We start from the raw sequence: 16,305 nt of genomic DNA, 5'->3' as shown, positions 1-16,305 counted from the left end.
ACATGATCAGGACATGCAGGTTGAAATATCAAAACGAACTCTGAACCAACTATATTAATTTGGGGACAGGTCGAAAAATATTAAACATTTATGGCAATTTAGCTAGCTAGCTTGCTGTTGCTTGCTAATTTGTCCTGGGATATAAACATTGGGTTGTTATTTTACCTGAAATGCACGTGTTCCTCTACTACGACAATTAATCCACAGATAAAAGGGTAAAAATGTGTTTCTAGTAATCTCTCCTCCTTCACCCCCCTTCTTCTTCTTTGGACTTCATATGGAGGTTGGCAACCAAAGGTGCGTTACCACTACCGACTGAAGTGTGGGCCCTAGTTCATCTTTTCAATCAATCATGCTCCTAAAAACCAATGAGGAGATGGGAGAGGCGGGGCTTGCAGCGCATCAAGGGTCACAATTTGAACAAAGGGTTATTTTAGCACCTGGCTACGCAGATGCTTGTTGATGCGTGCAAGCAGTGTGGTTGCAATGATTGAATAACTTGTATGTGTACATTTATTTTGCAACGCTTGCGCACATGAAGCGAGCAGTGTGGTCAGCATGTTACAACAATTCTGTTATTGTTATTACAGTGCTGAAAAGAACCTCAAGAATGTTGGTGATGACGTTGTGCTCCACCTGCTTGACAATACACCATTTTTCAAAAGTTCAACTCCTGTTTATTTTACTCGTTGTGATTGTATAAAGTTGTTACAACTGTCCAGTTTTCAAACACACCACATTCTCCTCTTCTCAATATGGAATTTACGCGAATCATCTCAAAGCTTTGTAGTTTTATTCTAGCTTTCATTCTGCTTACATCTTGCACACCTTGAAAACTAGCCCCGCCTTTACATGTCTGTCTGCAAGCAACCATGTAGTCAAACCAGTCCGAATATTTAGAACATCACCTCTGCAAGACGTTCACAGGTAAAACAAACTATTGTTGTATACATTAAAAATAGATTTGATGTGATGAGATTTCTTTCCAAATTTACATTCATAATGCAGACATATATTTTTTTAACAAAAGTTTGTCATATTTAATTCACATACATGAATTAACTAACACAACAACAATGAATATGCCTATACTCCATTTCTACAGAAGTAAACTCATCAGCTGTAGTTGTACATAGTCATGGATTTTGAAACTGGCCGTGGAGACAATAATGGACACCTTAAGCCTGGTAATAACATTCACACAATAGTGACCTAAATACCTATTTCTAATGAAATACAGGTTGGTTGGGCAAGTAATCTTTGTAAATGTCATTGTATCCTGTTCACCTACATAGTTATATTTTAAGAGGCCTATGATGTGAAATGCATATACAGTGCCTTCAGAATGTATTCAGATTCCTTGACTTTTAACACATTTTGTTAGGTTACAGCCTTATTCTAAAATTATTATTTTTTTCCCCTCATCAATCTACACACAATACCCCATAATGACAAAGCAAAACAGGTTTTTAGAAATGTTTGCTAATTTATCAACAGAAATGCCACATTTACATAAGTATTCAGACCCTTTACTCAGTACTTTGTTGAAGCACCTTTGGCAGCAGTTACAGCCTCGACTCTTCTTGGGTATGATGCTACAAGCTTTGCACACCTGTATTTGGGGAGTTTCTCCCATTCTTCTCTGCAGATCCTCTCAAGCTGTCAGGCTGGATGGGGAGCGTTGCTGCACAGCTATTTTCAGGTCTCTCCAGAGATGTTCGATCAGGTTCAAGTCCGGGCTCTGGCTGGGTCACTCAAGGACATTCAGAGACTTGTCCCGAAGCCACTCTTGTGTTGTCTTGGCTGTGTGGTTAGGGTCGTTGTCTTGTTGAAAGGTGAACATTCGTCCCAGTCTGAGATCTTTAGCACTCTGGAGCAGGTTTTCATCAAGGATCTCTCTGTACTTTGCTCCGTTCATCTTTCAATCCTGACTAGTCTTCCACTCCCTGCTGCTGAAAAACATCCCTACAGCATGATGCTGCCACCACCATGCTTCCCCGTAGGGATGGTGTCAAGTTTCCACCAGACGTGACACTTGGCATTCAGGCCAAAGAGTTCAAGCCTGGTTTCATCAAACCAGAGAATCTTGTTTCTCATGGTCTGAAAGTCCTTTATGTGCCTTTTGGCAAACTCCAAGCGGGCTGTCATGTGCCTTTTACTGAGGAGTGGCTTCAGTCTGGCCACTCTACCATAAAGGCCTGATTGGTGGAGTGCTGCAGAGAGGGTTGCCCTTCTGGAAGGTTCTCCCATCTCCACAGAGTGACCATCAAGTTCTTGGTCACCTCCCTGACCAAGGCCCTTTTCCCCAGATTGCTCAGTTTGGCCAGGTGGACAGCTCTAGGAAGAGTCTTGGTGGTTCCAAACTCCATTTAAGAATGATGGAGGCCACCGTGTTCTTTAGGACCTTCAATGCTGCAGAAATCTTTTGGTACCCTTCCCCAGATCTGTGCCGCGACACACTCCTGTCTCTGAGCTCTATGGACAATTCCTTCGACCTCATGGCTTGTTCTTTGCTCTGATATGCACTGTCAACTGTGAGACCTTATATAGACAGGTGTGCGCCTTTCCAAATCATGTCCAATCTATTGAATTTACCACAGGTGGACTCCAATCAAGTTGTAGAAACATCTCAAGGGTGATCAATGGAAACCGGATGCACTTGAGCTCAATTTTGAGTCTCGTAGCAAAGTGTCTATATACTTATGTAAATAAGGTATTTATTTATTTTATTTTTATAAATTAGCAAAAATGTAAAAAATAAAATGTTTTCACTTTATCATTATGGGGTATTGTTTGTAGATTGCTGAGTTTTTTATTTTTTATTTAATCAATTTTAGAATATGGCTGTAATGTAACAAAATGTGCAAAAAGTCAAGGGGTCTGAATAGTTTCTGAAGGCACTGTGTATATTTTTTTACAATAGATTCTAGATCTCTGTATGTATGCAATAGTCCCTTGTAAATGACATATGATGAATGTCACTGACAAATCTTTACAGTGAAATAGAGCTAAACAACTCTATTGTATTCTGGAACACAGAACCCAAACCCACCAATCCTGATTCAACAGAGGGTGGCCCAGAGTGTCCCAAACCAAGTAGGCCTTTTAACTCTTTTGTATACTGTTGTAAAGTTGACACAACATGTGCATTTCACATATATCTTATGGCATCTGTATTTTCATAATTTCTGTGAAAAGGAAGAATTTGTACACATCTTATTAGCAAATATTTGAGCATGTATCAAATGCCCTTGGCCTGGACTGATCTCTCTCTCTATTTGTTCATTCTTACATTCTAGGAAAGATTGTAGCCTTCACAGCCAAACTAAACATTTGTGACAGCTACCCAACTCACAGCAGTATCCTCAAGTTTGCCAACGTCCTGGTCAATGAGGGAGACGGCTATAGTACTCATACAGGAAAATTCAACTGCCCACTGGCTGGCTTGTACCACTTCACATTGCATATGTCCACCTACGGCCGCGCCCAGTGTAGTATCTTAAAGAATGGCCAGCGGGTTGTCTCAGCATACCACACCAGCCTGCCAGACAAGTGTTGCCAGGTAGTCAGCATTGGTAGTGTGATTGAGCTCACTGAAGGAGACCAGGTTTGGGTTAATCTGTGGGGACCTACAAGACATGATATTTTTGCTACTGAAGACAATGACACTGTGTTTGTTGGGTTTCTTTTGGCATAATAACTTCATTGCATACTAAGAGGGTGTCCTGGTATGTATTTATTTAGTGCCAATTTACTTGTGTTCAACTCCTCAGTGGTGTAATTAAATTGATAATGCATTTTATCGGTTAACAACAACGCATTATTTATTTTCTGATAATAATAAACACGGAATGACACACGCATGTTGGGTGTCATTTAGTCCTCCACAGCAGGTGGCGCTGCAAATTATAAACTGCCATCGAATTCTCTGACATTTTGTGCGCGTGCGTCTTGTTTTCATCGTGGAAGCGGGAGACAACAACGTAGCTAGCTAGCTAGCCAGAAATTCAGAGTTATTCATTATTTCTTTGATTTTTATTTGTAAACCATTTCAAATGGAAATAGAGGGTGGTACATATGAACCAGGATTCGTTGGGATTCGATTTTGTCAAGAATGGTAAGAGCGGATGGTTATAAAGAAGTTCACTTAGAAAGTGCATAACGTCACTGTAGCTAGCTAGCTAAAGACTAGTAGCTATGAAATTGAGTCGCAAAACTTATTCTCTCTGACGGTACCAGGATAGTCTAAACGGGTGCTCGAGGTAATTAACGTGTTATATATGAAAATAATGTGTATAATGCCAACCCAGAGATAGTGGGACACCTGTAGTATCTAGGATAGATAAACAGGTGCATAATGAGTATCTGATTAGGATGTCGTGACCTGTAATACCTGAGGAAAGAATTGTGCTTGCTGTACATAGATATGTGGCTTTAGTCAGCGTAAGTTGTGGTTCGCGCAGCATACTTGTTCTTACTATGTTATCTTTACGGTCAATCACAAGTCTGTCTGATCATTTCGTCTCTCATTGACATGAAATCACATGAATCTAGACAATTGACTCAGTCTCACAACATAGACCAGACGTCTCTCCTTGAGTTTGTTCGTGTTTAAAAAAATAAGGAATATTTCATAAATCACATTACGAGTGAGTTCAAAATGTCTTTGTAAAACGTCAAGGTTTTTCATTGAGCATTTTCTGGCCTATTCCCCCCAGATCTAGGTGACGCTGAAGCATATGGCACTCTTCCAAGTAGGCTGCAAAATAGAACGAGTCAAAATACACCCAAGGCTGAAAAATGACAGAACGTTGGCTAAACTGGAACACTAGCGCAAGCCCATAGAAAATGAATGGAATCATACATTCACATAGCCTGTTTTGACTGGAGTGACGCTTTGAATTCGTAAACCTCGATTAGTAAATTAGTAAACCTCGATAGTGACAAGTGTACTTATCTCTGCATAACGTGGAAGTAGGGGGGAAAAAATGCAACTTTTGACTATTTCTGGTTTTGCGATCGATGACAGCAGAGTACGCTGTCCAACCTTATCTAATTAGAAAGAGGAGATTATCCTGATTAAAATTGTGCCCGACTTGAAAAAAATCTAAATATACACATTGCGAGATATTTGGCGAAATAGACCAGCATGCCTCTCCATAGGAAAACAATGGGGGGAGCTCAGCGTTCCAAGGGCAAAAGGTATTTCGGGGCTAGCGTTTGATGACAACTGAGTAACCTGCCCAGCCTTACACAATTAGACAGAGGAGATTCTCATGTTTTTAAAATGGTTCCAAATTGAAAAAAATCTAAATATATACATTGTCAGATATTTGGTCAAATAGACAGATATACCTATTTCCCTATAGTAAACAATGGGAAGACCTCAGAGTTCCATGAGTAATTTGTTGTTAATTACATTTTAACTACCAGCAATGTGGGTAGGTCTCATTGCCAACAATAGCAAAGCATGCATTGTGAAGTACAACATTAAGCTGGGAATAGAACATTTGGAAGGTAAGTTGGTGCCATGGTGCGCAATAGAACTAATAGGAGCTGACAGGGTGAAAAATGCCCTAAATAAGACTTGTTTTTTTGTGATTACTTCAAAACTACAGAAAGCAGCTGGGACATATGGTAATATTATGAAACTGGGCTCCACGGCAGAGTTAATGAGCTAGTTATCAGAAAAAAAGCATTTACAACATTTCAGGTGTCCAGCCTATACTAAGCAGTGTTGCTACTCTGATGTGGGTCTTTTTATTTTTTATCTAAGCCCGTAGCGATTTCAGAATTCTCCCACTGACCACGGAAAAATAACCAGCTTTGATACAAATCGCCTTTCTTGTCCATGTCGCTAGGCACCGGAATTTGACTGAGAGACATTGCAGGCTCTCCATCCTTACTCATTTGATCCACTTGTTTGCGTTTATCTGACAGCGATTACATTGTCCTCATATCTTATCCTCTTTTCCGTAGCGCTTGGCTTTGGGGGTTCGTTTCTCTGACACCATATTAATGTGAATAACTCTCGTCGGAGAGTTAGATGCAAGCATAATCCTTTACTCAGGTGTTACCTATCACAACATCCTAATCAGACAATCATAATGCACCTGTTTAGCTATCCTAGATAGGTGCCCCCACGAGCGCCATCTCTGGGTTGTCATTATGCACATTATCTTAACACTAGCTAGAATGTTATAACAAAATTGTTTAATTCTGTTTTAGCAACAACATGTTGTATCCCAAAGAAGACAAGGAGAATCGAATCCTGCTCTATGCAGTAAGTGGGATGACATTCATATACCAATTCCAAATGGCTTACAGTAGTTAGCTAGTTTCATGCACTACCATTATTGGTTTGGAAGTGTTTGAGCATTCAATTGTTGAAACAAGTAAATGCATGAATGTAGTAGCCATTTTTGACTCCACTGTGTATCTCAACAGTGCAGGAACTGTGACTATCAACAAGAAGCAGACAACAGCTGCATCTATGTCAACAAGATCACCCACGAAGTTGAGTAAGTGATCCCTATTTTCCATCACTTATTCTCGGACACTGAAATATACATCTGTCATGGGAAATTAAGTAATTTGTCTTATCTTTCTTACCCCTTTCTCTTCTCTCTCTGTCTCTTCTCTCCTCAGTGAGCTGACGCAGATAATTGCAGATGTGTCCCAGGATCCAACGCTACCCCGGACAGAGGATCACCCCTGCCCAAAGTGAGAGTGGCCAACACTCACACACACTCAAACAAACACTCTTTCTCTATCTTCCTCCTTTAGCTCTCTGAAATCAGGCAATTTCTCCACACTATTTCAATTCACAAACATCTCTATCAATTCAAAACAACTTCCAAATAAGTCTAACATTGATCTCTTTTCTCTCTTTTCAGGTGCGGTCACAAGGAGGCAGTGTTTTTCCAGTCTCACAGTATGAAGGCTGAGGTGCATTGCTATGTTTTCATCATAGAACATTCTCTGTCCCCAAAGAGTTTGTCAAATATAGAAATACTAGAGTCCACTGAGCCATATGGATACATTAATATGTGGTGTATATGAAAGTAACTGCTTTATTTTCTATGTAGGATGCCATGAGGCTATACTATGTCTGCACGGCCCCTCACTGTGGACACCGCTGGACGGAGTGAAGAAGAGGTCAGATGTATGCATCCACAGCGTCTGCTGTCACCCAACGGGCTACTGTGTCTCACTGGTTCACTGTGGCTTAAATTAGAATGACTGATCGTTATGTGGGTCTAAAATACTCTGCCAAATCAGAAACTTTATTTACAAGAATACTAACTTTTTGTGTTAGTTCTTCATCATCTTGTTGGAGTGTACGTCGTGGAACTGCTAAGATTTGTATGGACCACTTAAATCCCATGTATTACCTTGTTGTGGAGGAACACCTAACTGTTGGGACATAGTGTTAATAATGTATTAGCTCTAGTACTTTTTTCAGGTATTTGTCTTATTCTTTTTTTGAACTGTGAGAAATTAAAAAAAGACAACTTTTGTTAAATGCTTCTGATTTCTTTCAAAAAGACTTCTCTAAACTGTGAATGCCGCTGTTATTTAAATTAAATATTTCCTGAATTACCATGGTTACACGATCCTGTGAACCAATCTCTGTTGCAATTCTTGCCATCCCAAAACAGCTGAAAAAGAGATGGTTAAAAAAAGTATTGTGTTTTATAACTGGGCATATGAAATGTTCCTCTTTAGTGGTGTAGCTTCGACTTCCCTTTTTTTCTAGGCCTACCCGTTTGGCCACTGCAGTGTATTTCCCAATGTGTGTATTTTTCTGTTGTTTTTAGATCCACTGAGAGTTGCGGTGTCAGTGAGAAACGCATGACTAATATGATTGGCATGCACGTGAAAGGAAAGTACGCAGAACATGTAATAGCCCGCTGGAGAAACAGTCCACGCCCCCTTTAACAATATGTAGTTAACAACTTATTCTAAGGAACGTCAAGGAAACTGCCTCTTTTCAACGGCCTCTAGCGACGAAATCAAAAGCAAGTCTGGATAGTACAATACATGGATTTAAGAGTCACTGGTAAGGAAGTACCTATGAGTTCTATTGAAAGGCAATGATTCAGATTTCTGATAATGTTTTGAGATCTAGGTATTGATACTTTGTTGAATGGGTAAGCGAAAGTGAATTGTTAGGTCTACAGTTTGGATATGGAACACCACAGATTTACTGTGGTTTGTTAACCATATGCATGCATTTCAGTAGAGGTGGTTACTCGGGAACAGTGGGGAGCAGTAGCCCCTCGATGCTGGGATACCCTCACGTGTCCTGCTCAAAGAGTTGTCATACACCACACTGCACTGTTGCACTGCGGGGGCATCCGAGAATGTATAGACCAGCTCATCCACATACAGACAATGCATATGCAGGATAGGAACTTTGATGACATTGGATACAAGTGAGTGACCTCTCCTTTCCTGGTGTTTTCTATCATTCATTGTGTCAGGATAATACTATATGCAAATAACAGTTTTCTTGCATTTGCAGCTTTCTTATTGGGGGAGATTGCACAGTGTATGAGGGCCGAGGCTGGGGTGTTGTGGGTGCACATACCAAGGACAATAACCATGACTCTTTGGGCATTGCCTTCATGGGCAACTTCAACAGTAAGAAACACAATATTGGACTTTCCATCTCCAAGTCATTACAGTGTGTAAGGCATTGGTGCCAATGGGTTCCGCTTCTCTGTTTCAGATCAGAGCCCCAGTCCAGCAGCCCTGTCATCTGTTAAACAGCTCCTGCAGTGTGGGGTTTCCCAGGGGCATTTGCACCCTGGATTTACCCTGCATGGACATAGAGACTTGGGGGACACCGAATGTCCTGGGGACGGACTATATGCTGCACTAAAACATCTAAAATTTCCCTGAACATAACCTCTTACACAGGCTCAATTGCTACTGGTTCGACAGAGAGTCGGGTGGTGAAAGAGATTACTCTGAACAGCACACTGAACATTTTGGGACTTCCGTGTGTGTTTTTAAACCACTAGATGGGGCAATGACGCTTTATCGTAGCCATACGCATACTCTTTTTTTCACAAGCATTTCACTACACCCGCAATAACATCTGCTAAACACTTGTATGTGACCAATAAAATTTGATAATGGGGTTTCCCAAACCTGGTCCTGGGGCCCCCCTGGGTGCACATTTTTGGTTTTGCCCTAGCACAACACAGCTGATTCAAATGACCAACTCACCATCAAGCTTTGATTATTTGAATCAGCTGTGTAGTGGACCATTAGACCACTTTATATATCTGTGTTTTGTAGAGGACATATGTGGGCAATGTACAGTTTGTCAGACTGAAGATTTGGAAATTGATGCAAGTGGCTTCAGAAATCTGTTGTAAATCGCCACCCATTCAGTGTAATTGTAGAGGCAAAATATTAAGGCTGTAAAATGTGTCTGTTCAGATTAGACTAAACGTTATTATTTATTTGGGTATTCGCATAAAATTGTCCACATACCATTATGTTCCTTTTTCTATGAGTGTGCTGCTATAAGGTGTTCTAGGAAATAAGAACTGAGAAGGGTGTAAGGGTAATTTACACTGAGTAAATAAATTAAAATGTGCTGCTGAACAAGTACAAATTATTGACATAGAACTGGATGGGATTTCAATTTTTGGTGGCCAAAATATATTGTCCTGACTTGCTGTTTTGTCCTGGATGAGTTTAAACTTTTGGGATTAATTGAAATGGCTTCTCAAATCACAAAAAAATATCTAATAAAACAAGTTGTCAACGGTAGAAAAGCGTGTAGATGTCTAAACATTGTAAGCTATGCGTAAGGGGCAACATTCCAAACAAGTGTACACTTGTATTGCATGTTGGACTATTAAAGGGGACCCCATATCAAATTGAGAAAATAGAGAAGGTGAAACATAAATGCTGCTTCATACTGTGTGCCTTGATGTTGCAACGCATCTTACCTGTTAACTGTTGTGCAGGAAGCTGCATGCTCTCCAGCCAGACGTCTAGGCTACACAATCTGCTCTCGTTTAAGTTCTCCCCTTGTTTACTTACTTTACGAGTTTACCTACTCCTGAATTACTTACACACCTTCACCTAATTCGGCTTTGATGGGCTGTTTGCCAGGTTATTGTGTAAACAGACGGAAAGGAGTGGAGAGAGGCGGTCCCAGAGGGCGAGACGCAGGTGAGAGGTTTGAGTTTCACGCTCCTCGGAAGTGTTAAAATTGAGCCTGGGAGATCATCTGTCAGTCAGTGAAATTGGCAGCGCACTAAACTAATCGCAAAGTTTGTTGTATACGGCTTGTGTGACTATGCATGTTCGCATCAGGATTGTTGAGCAGGAGTTTAAGCACGAGTGGCGCATTTTGTCTTTGTCACCCCAAGACGACGTGCGTATTATTTCGTGGATTTAGACGTTCCTTCTCTTCAGACTGCCAGACGCCGTGGGAAGTGGGTGATGTTGAACATGGAGGATTTGAAAGCCCCTGTCAGATTTTTCCACAAGTCTTCATTCAGCATCAGCAGCCTGCTGTTTCGACGAGAGGGAGTGATGAGTGATGACGGTGCCGTGCTGGATGGGCATCTTTCCAAAAAACACATTTCTTCGGGGCCATCTACTAGGCCTAAAGAAATTTGTGCTCAAGATGGAACATATGATTTACATGGAGACAAAAACTGTCATAAAGAATACGCAGTCCAAAAGGACAAACGACTCTCCAGAAAAGGAGAAAGGGAAGACGGAGAAGATAGCGATGGAGTGGGAGAGGTGAAGACATGTGGAGGAGTAGAGGGAAAAGCTAAACCGGAGAAACCTCCGTTCAGCTATAACGCATTGATAATGATGGCTATTCGCCAGAGCCCGGAGCGAAGGCTTACCCTAAACGGCATTTACGAGTTCATCATGGGCAACTTCCCTTACTATCAAGAAAATAGACAAGGATGGCAGAATTCAATCCGACATAACCTGAGTTTGAACAAGTGCTTCGTCAAAGTACCTCGCCATTATGATGACCCAGGCAAAGGCAACTACTGGATGCTTGACCCTTCAAGCGAGGACGTGTTCATAGGTGGCACAACTGGTAAACTCCGGCGCCGTTCCACGGCGGGCACCCAGACAAAGCTGGCAATAAAACGGGGTGCCCGTTTGACCTCCACCACTGCCACCGGGCTGGCGTTCACTGGGTCCTTTTATTGGCCGGTGCCATCGTTTCTAAACATTCAACCTCCTGCGAACTCACACCCGGGCATGGGGTCATATGTAGGGCCCAATCACTCCAACTATGCCACCTCGATCCTTTCTCAACGGTCACACCACATGAGTGCCATAAATGCTGAAGCAGACCGACTCTTCCAAACAAACCAGGAGTCATCTTATTTTGGCATGGGTGCAGGCGCGCAGTACCGTCGACATCACCAAATGAGCGCAGCCACAACATTCGCCTCTTCATCGTTGCCATGCACTTTGTCTCTCCCTAACCCTTGTTCCTTTAACCTGCTCAACCGACAAGCTAGTTATTTTTACTCGCATCACCAGGTACCCCACCCGGCGACATTCAATACATGGTGCCAGGAGGACTACCCCCCAACCAAGGCATCTCCAGCCGGACCCGTTTACTCCGGAAAAAATGGGCCATCGGATTGCTTGGGGAGTTTGTGTGCGGAGTTCCCTAATTATTTTCCCTCAAGCAGCCCCATGAGCTCCCTCAACACCAATCTTTCTTGGGATGCAGGGAAATGACCATATTTAAATTAAAAACGTCAGTTTCTCTTTATGGATGAAATCTTTCTAATGTCTACCAATGCTGCGAAATTGATTCAAATAATTTATGTGAGTTTACTATTTCCCAAATAGGCATATCTGTCTTTGGAAAGAAAACAATTATTTAATATTTTTTAAATAATTGCCAATCACGCTTTAATGTACAATTTCATCTAAACGTACTGAAAAAAACGCCATTCACCATTAAAATAGTTTTCAGTGCAATAACCTATAATTATGTTGTATTATTTCACTAATAATTAATGGTCAATATTTGTGGTGCTTTCAGATCATTAAAAAAATATATTCCTTTCGTTAGTATTTTATTTTGTATTTTAATAGACCACTAATTATACATCACAAGATGAAAGAGAGATGAGAAAATTATGCTGTATTTTAATTATTGCGCATGAAGTAAGAGTTTCATAATGAGGAATAATGTCGTGAAAATAACAAACTATTTGGTATCTGTGAAGGTAATTATCATGGTCGAGGTTGTTATTGCGAGATTTTACATCATCGTTTAGGCTACTTTTACACAGGCTAAACCATCACTCTCTGAGAAGTTTGTATTCGTTTTTTTTTTCGTTCTTGGTGTTATAACTTCGTTTTGCGATTCGTAGGCTTAGTTCTTAGGGATGTGGGCTATATGAAACATTAACCATTTAATAAAAAAATAAAATAAATGAAAATATCTTGTCCGACTGTGTTCCATAGGTGCTCTCCAGATATTTCCATTAATATAACATATCTTCTGACAACTGGATGTGTTTTAACAATTCACTGTTATTATCTTAAAACAAACTTGAAAGAACAATTGTCTTCATAAATGTCCTCTATCAATCTTATTGTATATAGCCTCGTTATTCTTATTGTGTTACTTTTTATTATTACTTTTTATTTGAGTCTACATGGTAAATATTTTCTTATCTCTTCTTGAACTGCACTGTTGGTTAAGGGCTTGTAAGTAAGCATTCATGGTAAAGTCTACACTTGTATTCAGCGCATGTGACAAATAAAGTTTGATTTGATATTGCTTGAGGAAGGCTGTGCGTAATTAATGGTTTGCCCTTTGGTCATCTTTGGTCATGTCTGAAAAAGTATTGGAAATATAGTGTTTACTCTGATGCTATTAAAATACTGTATACATTACAGACAAAAGTCCAGAATTATTTTGATGTTCCTGAATTAAAGGTAAAAGTTCCTCATAAAAATATATAGGCTAAGATTTCTCTGTATGCACTAGCCTATTACTTCAAAATCAAATCTGCAGTGATTGTCTCCATTTGTGTTTGTAAATGTATCTCAATTGTCTCAATGCTCAATATGACACAATGCTGTGTTATGCACTTCTTACATTTTAGAAAATAACTATACTAAATATGCTTTGAGAAATGATTCATCCCAGAGTTGGTGACTGTATGTCTTGCATGATTTGTACTGTATCTGCACTAGCTATCTTTTTCCCTTTTAAGCCTGAAAATGTTTGTTTACAGGGAACTCTGTGCATGTCAGATACTGTAGGCTATACGTGTAATTCATTTGATCCATTTTATAATGTGTGTGCAATAAAAACAAAAATAGTGATATTAAAGGGATGAGTTGTATTACATATGCATTCAAAACATAACAGCATAGCATGTGATACTTAAGGAACAGAAAGAGAGTGTCAATGAGTCCAGAAGGAATCCAGCTGCATCCAAAGAGCACTCACACATGCACGCACGACACACACACATTCCCCCAGCCCATTCAATAGCTGAGCTCAACACTCATGGTCATATTTAAACAGAAACTTCCTTAGCACCTGCTGACGAAACCCACTGTTACCACCACAAATAGCCATGCTGGTGTATCTGAAAGAGTTCCAATGCAGCCGTTTTCATCTCAATGTCTGGGTAACAATTAAGTACCTTACTATAATTGTTTTAAATTGAAATGGTCAAAAATAATTTAAAAAATAGCTTCTTAGCAAAGAGCAATTTCTCAAGCAATAATTTTGCTAGGACTGTCTGGGAGTGGGGAGGGGAGAACTGAAAACTAGCTGTTAGTGGCAGAGAGGTTTGGAACTCTCTTTCTTATTGTTCTATTAACTCATTTACCGCATGGTGATGTCACCATGTAAGGCCAAAACTCTATCCCACCGGAACAGGCTGAAATTTCAGGTGGTCTTTTCAAACAGCTCTTACAATAAAATAGTATTATCAGCATTTTCACAATTTCACAGTATTATTCCAACCTCATATTGTGGAAATAAATATAAAACACGGTGAAATCACGTTTTTGACTGCACTGGGACTTTAAGATCATCAAAAGTTCAAATCTGAAAGTACAGACGTGTCAGTGTGATAAAAGGCATGCAGAGCCAGCCTTGACTGAGATGTATAGGGAGAGAGATAGATAGACATCATAGCCTGGCTGATCTCATTGATCTACTTCTACTGTTTCGCCTGCACATGACATCACCGCCTGATGAACTTTCCCTTACCTTTCTTGGGGCTCATTCGAGATATAATTTAATAAAAATAGATGTGTGAGGACACAGATAAGGACAGATTTCTGGAAGTGTGCCTCTATCAAACAAAATAGGCTTTATGTGGACTGTAGCCACCCTTCCTAGACAGCCCAGTCTCAAACATAGTTGGCTGCGGTTAGACCAGGATACTGCTCTTAGGATGTTTCATGTAACCTTACACCAACACTGTTGGCAAACTTAGAGTCTAGTTACAAAGATTATAATAACATTTTCATTACGCACATGAGTAATTGTGGTATAACCACTTAGAGCAAGATAGAGAGTGAATCAACAAGTAAGCTAGTACAGAATGGGGCTTTGTGTGTCCTGGGGCAACTGTAATACAATCCTGTTTGCTGTGAATTCAGTAATAAATAACAGCCATCCTCTGACAGGTATTGATAATAACCCCACACCTCTAAATCACCCAGCCAGCAGACTCACAGTACCACAGGGCAGAGAGTAAATCAGCATGAGGAGAGGGACTGAGGCAGGCCTCAAGATGTGCCTGTGCACTCAAGGGCAGCTTGTGCTCACCAAGACCCTGTAGCTAGGCCACACACAAACACACACACACACACACACACACACACACACACACACACACACACACACACACACACACACACACACACACACACACACACACACACACACACACACACACACACACACACACACACACACACACACATACACACACATACACATACACATACACACACATTCACATGGGTGTATGGACACCTAACAGTCAATAATCCCAGCCTCTCTGTAAGAATTAATCTGGGATTTATGACAGGCTCCCCCATTAAGGAAGAGAGTGAGTGAAAAGGGGCTAGTGTAAGCTATTTGGCTGAGACAGGTAGAGGGTGTATGTTTCATAATGATAGTCAAGCTTTGTAAATCAATCCCAAACTTGGGCCTCCCAAATCAGCACACTGTGGGTGTGATTATCCCCTAGCATGTGCCCTCCCAAGGTAGAGTCGCCACCCTGTGAAATAAGGTTGGTGGATGTATCTCCCCCCCAGGCGCCTGCCTGTCTCTCGCCAGTAAGCCAATCTCCCAATGTCTCAGTACTGTTCAGATAATGTACATCTCTGTCTCTCACATGTGTTCACTCTCATATCTGTCACCAAAAGTTCTACAACCTGTGGGTCTGTGTCTGCCAATATTTGCAGTGGGCGATAATATGTAGCTTAAAGCTCAATGTGTCCGGGACCTAAAAACATGCCACTTTGATACAGCTACGACCGGAAGTGACTTTTCATAGCAGGTTAAAAGGAGCGATAACTGAGGTAGCGGTAAATGTGAAGTTGACCAACTGAAGGGGAAGATTCCCGGTGTTTGTGATGCTCATCGTTTGGTGCGATGCAGACAGGGTGGTGTTCCTAGGTGGGAGAAGTGTGCAGAAGGGCATGAGACAAAGGAATGTGTAGCATTGTAGGAGTCATGTACAAAAGCTGAAGAATATACGCACATCCAGATACTTTCCGCAGGTGCTGGAGTTGTATGCAAACTTATGGAAAACGCCACACACCGCTGCTCATGCTCCCAGGTGATTTAATTTATAAAAACATTTCAACCCTTAGGTCTTCATCAGGCATCCATATCCCAGGTGGGGTTGGAAGATCTCATACAGTGCCCTCAGAAAATATTCAGACCCCTTGACTTTACCACATTTTGTTAGTTTACAGCCTTATTCTAAAATGTATTAAATCATTTATTTTTCCATCAATCTACAGACAACACCCCATAATGACAAAGCAAAAATTTGTTTTTAGAAATTTTTGCTAATTTATTAAAAAGAAAACACGTAAATATCACATTTACATAAGCATTCAGACCCTTTACTCAATACTTTGTTGAAGCACCTTTGGCAGTGATTACAGCCTCGAGTCTTTTTGGGTATGACGCTACAAGCTTAGCACACCTGTATTTGAGGAGTTTTTCCCATTCTTCTCTGCAGATCCTCTCAAGCTCTGTCATGTTGGATGGGGAGCGTTGCTGCACAGCTA

At 40.8% G+C, this 16,305-nt stretch overlaps 4 protein-coding genes across 6 annotated transcripts; all 4 read left to right on the top strand.

Moving 5' to 3' along the window:
* Nucleotides 1-1,075: 1,075 nt before the first annotated feature.
* Nucleotides 1,076-3,860, top strand: LOC115206434 (complement C1q and tumor necrosis factor-related protein 9A). Its single transcript, XM_029773431.1, has 3 exons — nt 1,076-1,187; nt 3,040-3,096; nt 3,300-3,860. The coding sequence occupies exons 1-3, from the start codon at nt 1,139-1,141 to the stop codon at nt 3,695-3,697; spliced, it is 504 nt and encodes a 167-aa protein (XP_029629291.1). The 5' UTR covers nt 1,076-1,138; the 3' UTR covers nt 3,698-3,860.
* Nucleotides 3,861-3,949: 89 nt separating this feature from the next.
* On the top strand, nt 3,950-7,525 carry polr2i (RNA polymerase II subunit I). 2 transcript variants are annotated; one of them, XM_029773432.1, is made up of 6 exons: nt 3,950-4,117; nt 6,229-6,283; nt 6,448-6,521; nt 6,649-6,723; nt 6,897-6,948; nt 7,089-7,525. In XM_029773432.1, the coding sequence occupies exons 1-6, from the start codon at nt 4,056-4,058 to the stop codon at nt 7,149-7,151; spliced, it is 381 nt and encodes a 126-aa protein (XP_029629292.1). In that variant the 5' UTR covers nt 3,950-4,055; the 3' UTR covers nt 7,152-7,525. The 2 variants fall into 2 exon arrangements, with proteins under 2 accessions (XP_029629292.1, XP_029629293.1); XM_029773433.1 differs by lacking the exon at nt 3,950-4,117 and adding an exon at nt 4,156-4,262.
* A 395-nt stretch (nt 7,526-7,920) lies between these two features.
* Nucleotides 7,921-9,642, top strand: pglyrp5 (peptidoglycan recognition protein 5). 2 transcript variants are annotated; one of them, XM_029773430.1, is made up of 4 exons: nt 7,921-8,062; nt 8,246-8,438; nt 8,528-8,646; nt 8,735-9,642. In XM_029773430.1, exons 1-4 carry the CDS (start codon nt 8,044-8,046, stop codon nt 8,905-8,907), a joined length of 504 nt encoding a protein of 167 aa, XP_029629290.1. In that variant the 5' UTR covers nt 7,921-8,043; the 3' UTR covers nt 8,908-9,642. The 2 variants fall into 2 exon arrangements, with proteins under 2 accessions (XP_029629290.1, XP_029629289.1); XM_029773429.1 differs by having other exon boundaries at nt 8,243-8,438.
* A 273-nt stretch (nt 9,643-9,915) lies between these two features.
* foxg1c (forkhead box G1c) lies at nt 9,916-13,366 on the top strand. Its single transcript, XM_029773427.1, has one exon. The coding sequence runs from the start codon at nt 10,471-10,473 to the stop codon at nt 11,749-11,751; it is 1,281 nt and encodes a 426-aa protein (XP_029629287.1). The 5' UTR covers nt 9,916-10,470; the 3' UTR covers nt 11,752-13,366.
* The last annotated feature ends 2,939 nt before the right edge of the window (nt 13,367-16,305 follow it).

The sequence above is a fragment of the Salmo trutta genome, chromosome 13, assembly GCF_901001165.1.
Source record: "Salmo trutta chromosome 13, fSalTru1.1, whole genome shotgun sequence".
Lineage (NCBI taxonomy): Eukaryota > Metazoa > Chordata > Actinopteri > Salmoniformes > Salmonidae > Salmo > Salmo trutta.
This window is presented reverse-complemented; position numbering and strand designations above follow the sequence as displayed.

Coding starts and splice junctions, on each gene's coding strand:
- LOC115206434 (XM_029773431.1), top strand. CDS start 1,139: ATGGATTTTGAAACTGGCCGTGGAGACAATAATGGACACCTTAAGCCT. Junction 1,188..3,039: donor TAATGGACACCTTAAGCCTG/GTAATAACATTC, acceptor TCTGGAACACAG/AACCCAAACCCACCAATCCT. Junction 3,097..3,299: donor CCCAGAGTGTCCCAAACCAA/GTAGGCCTTTTA, acceptor CTTACATTCTAG/GAAAGATTGTAGCCTTCACA.
- polr2i (XM_029773432.1), top strand. CDS start 4,056: ATGGAAATAGAGGGTGGTACATATGAACCAGGATTCGTTGGGATTCGA. Junction 6,522..6,648: donor AAGATCACCCACGAAGTTGA/GTAAGTGATCCC, acceptor TTCTCTCCTCAG/TGAGCTGACGCAGATAATTG. Junction 6,949..7,088: donor CTCACAGTATGAAGGCTGAG/GTGCATTGCTAT, acceptor TTTTCTATGTAG/GATGCCATGAGGCTATACTA.
- pglyrp5 (XM_029773429.1), top strand. Junction 8,439..8,527: donor TTTGATGACATTGGATACAA/GTGAGTGACCTC, acceptor TTGCATTTGCAG/CTTTCTTATTGGGGGAGATT. Junction 8,647..8,734: donor CTTCATGGGCAACTTCAACA/GTAAGAAACACA, acceptor TCTCTGTTTCAG/ATCAGAGCCCCAGTCCAGCA.
- foxg1c (XM_029773427.1), top strand. CDS start 10,471: ATGTTGAACATGGAGGATTTGAAAGCCCCTGTCAGATTTTTCCACAAG.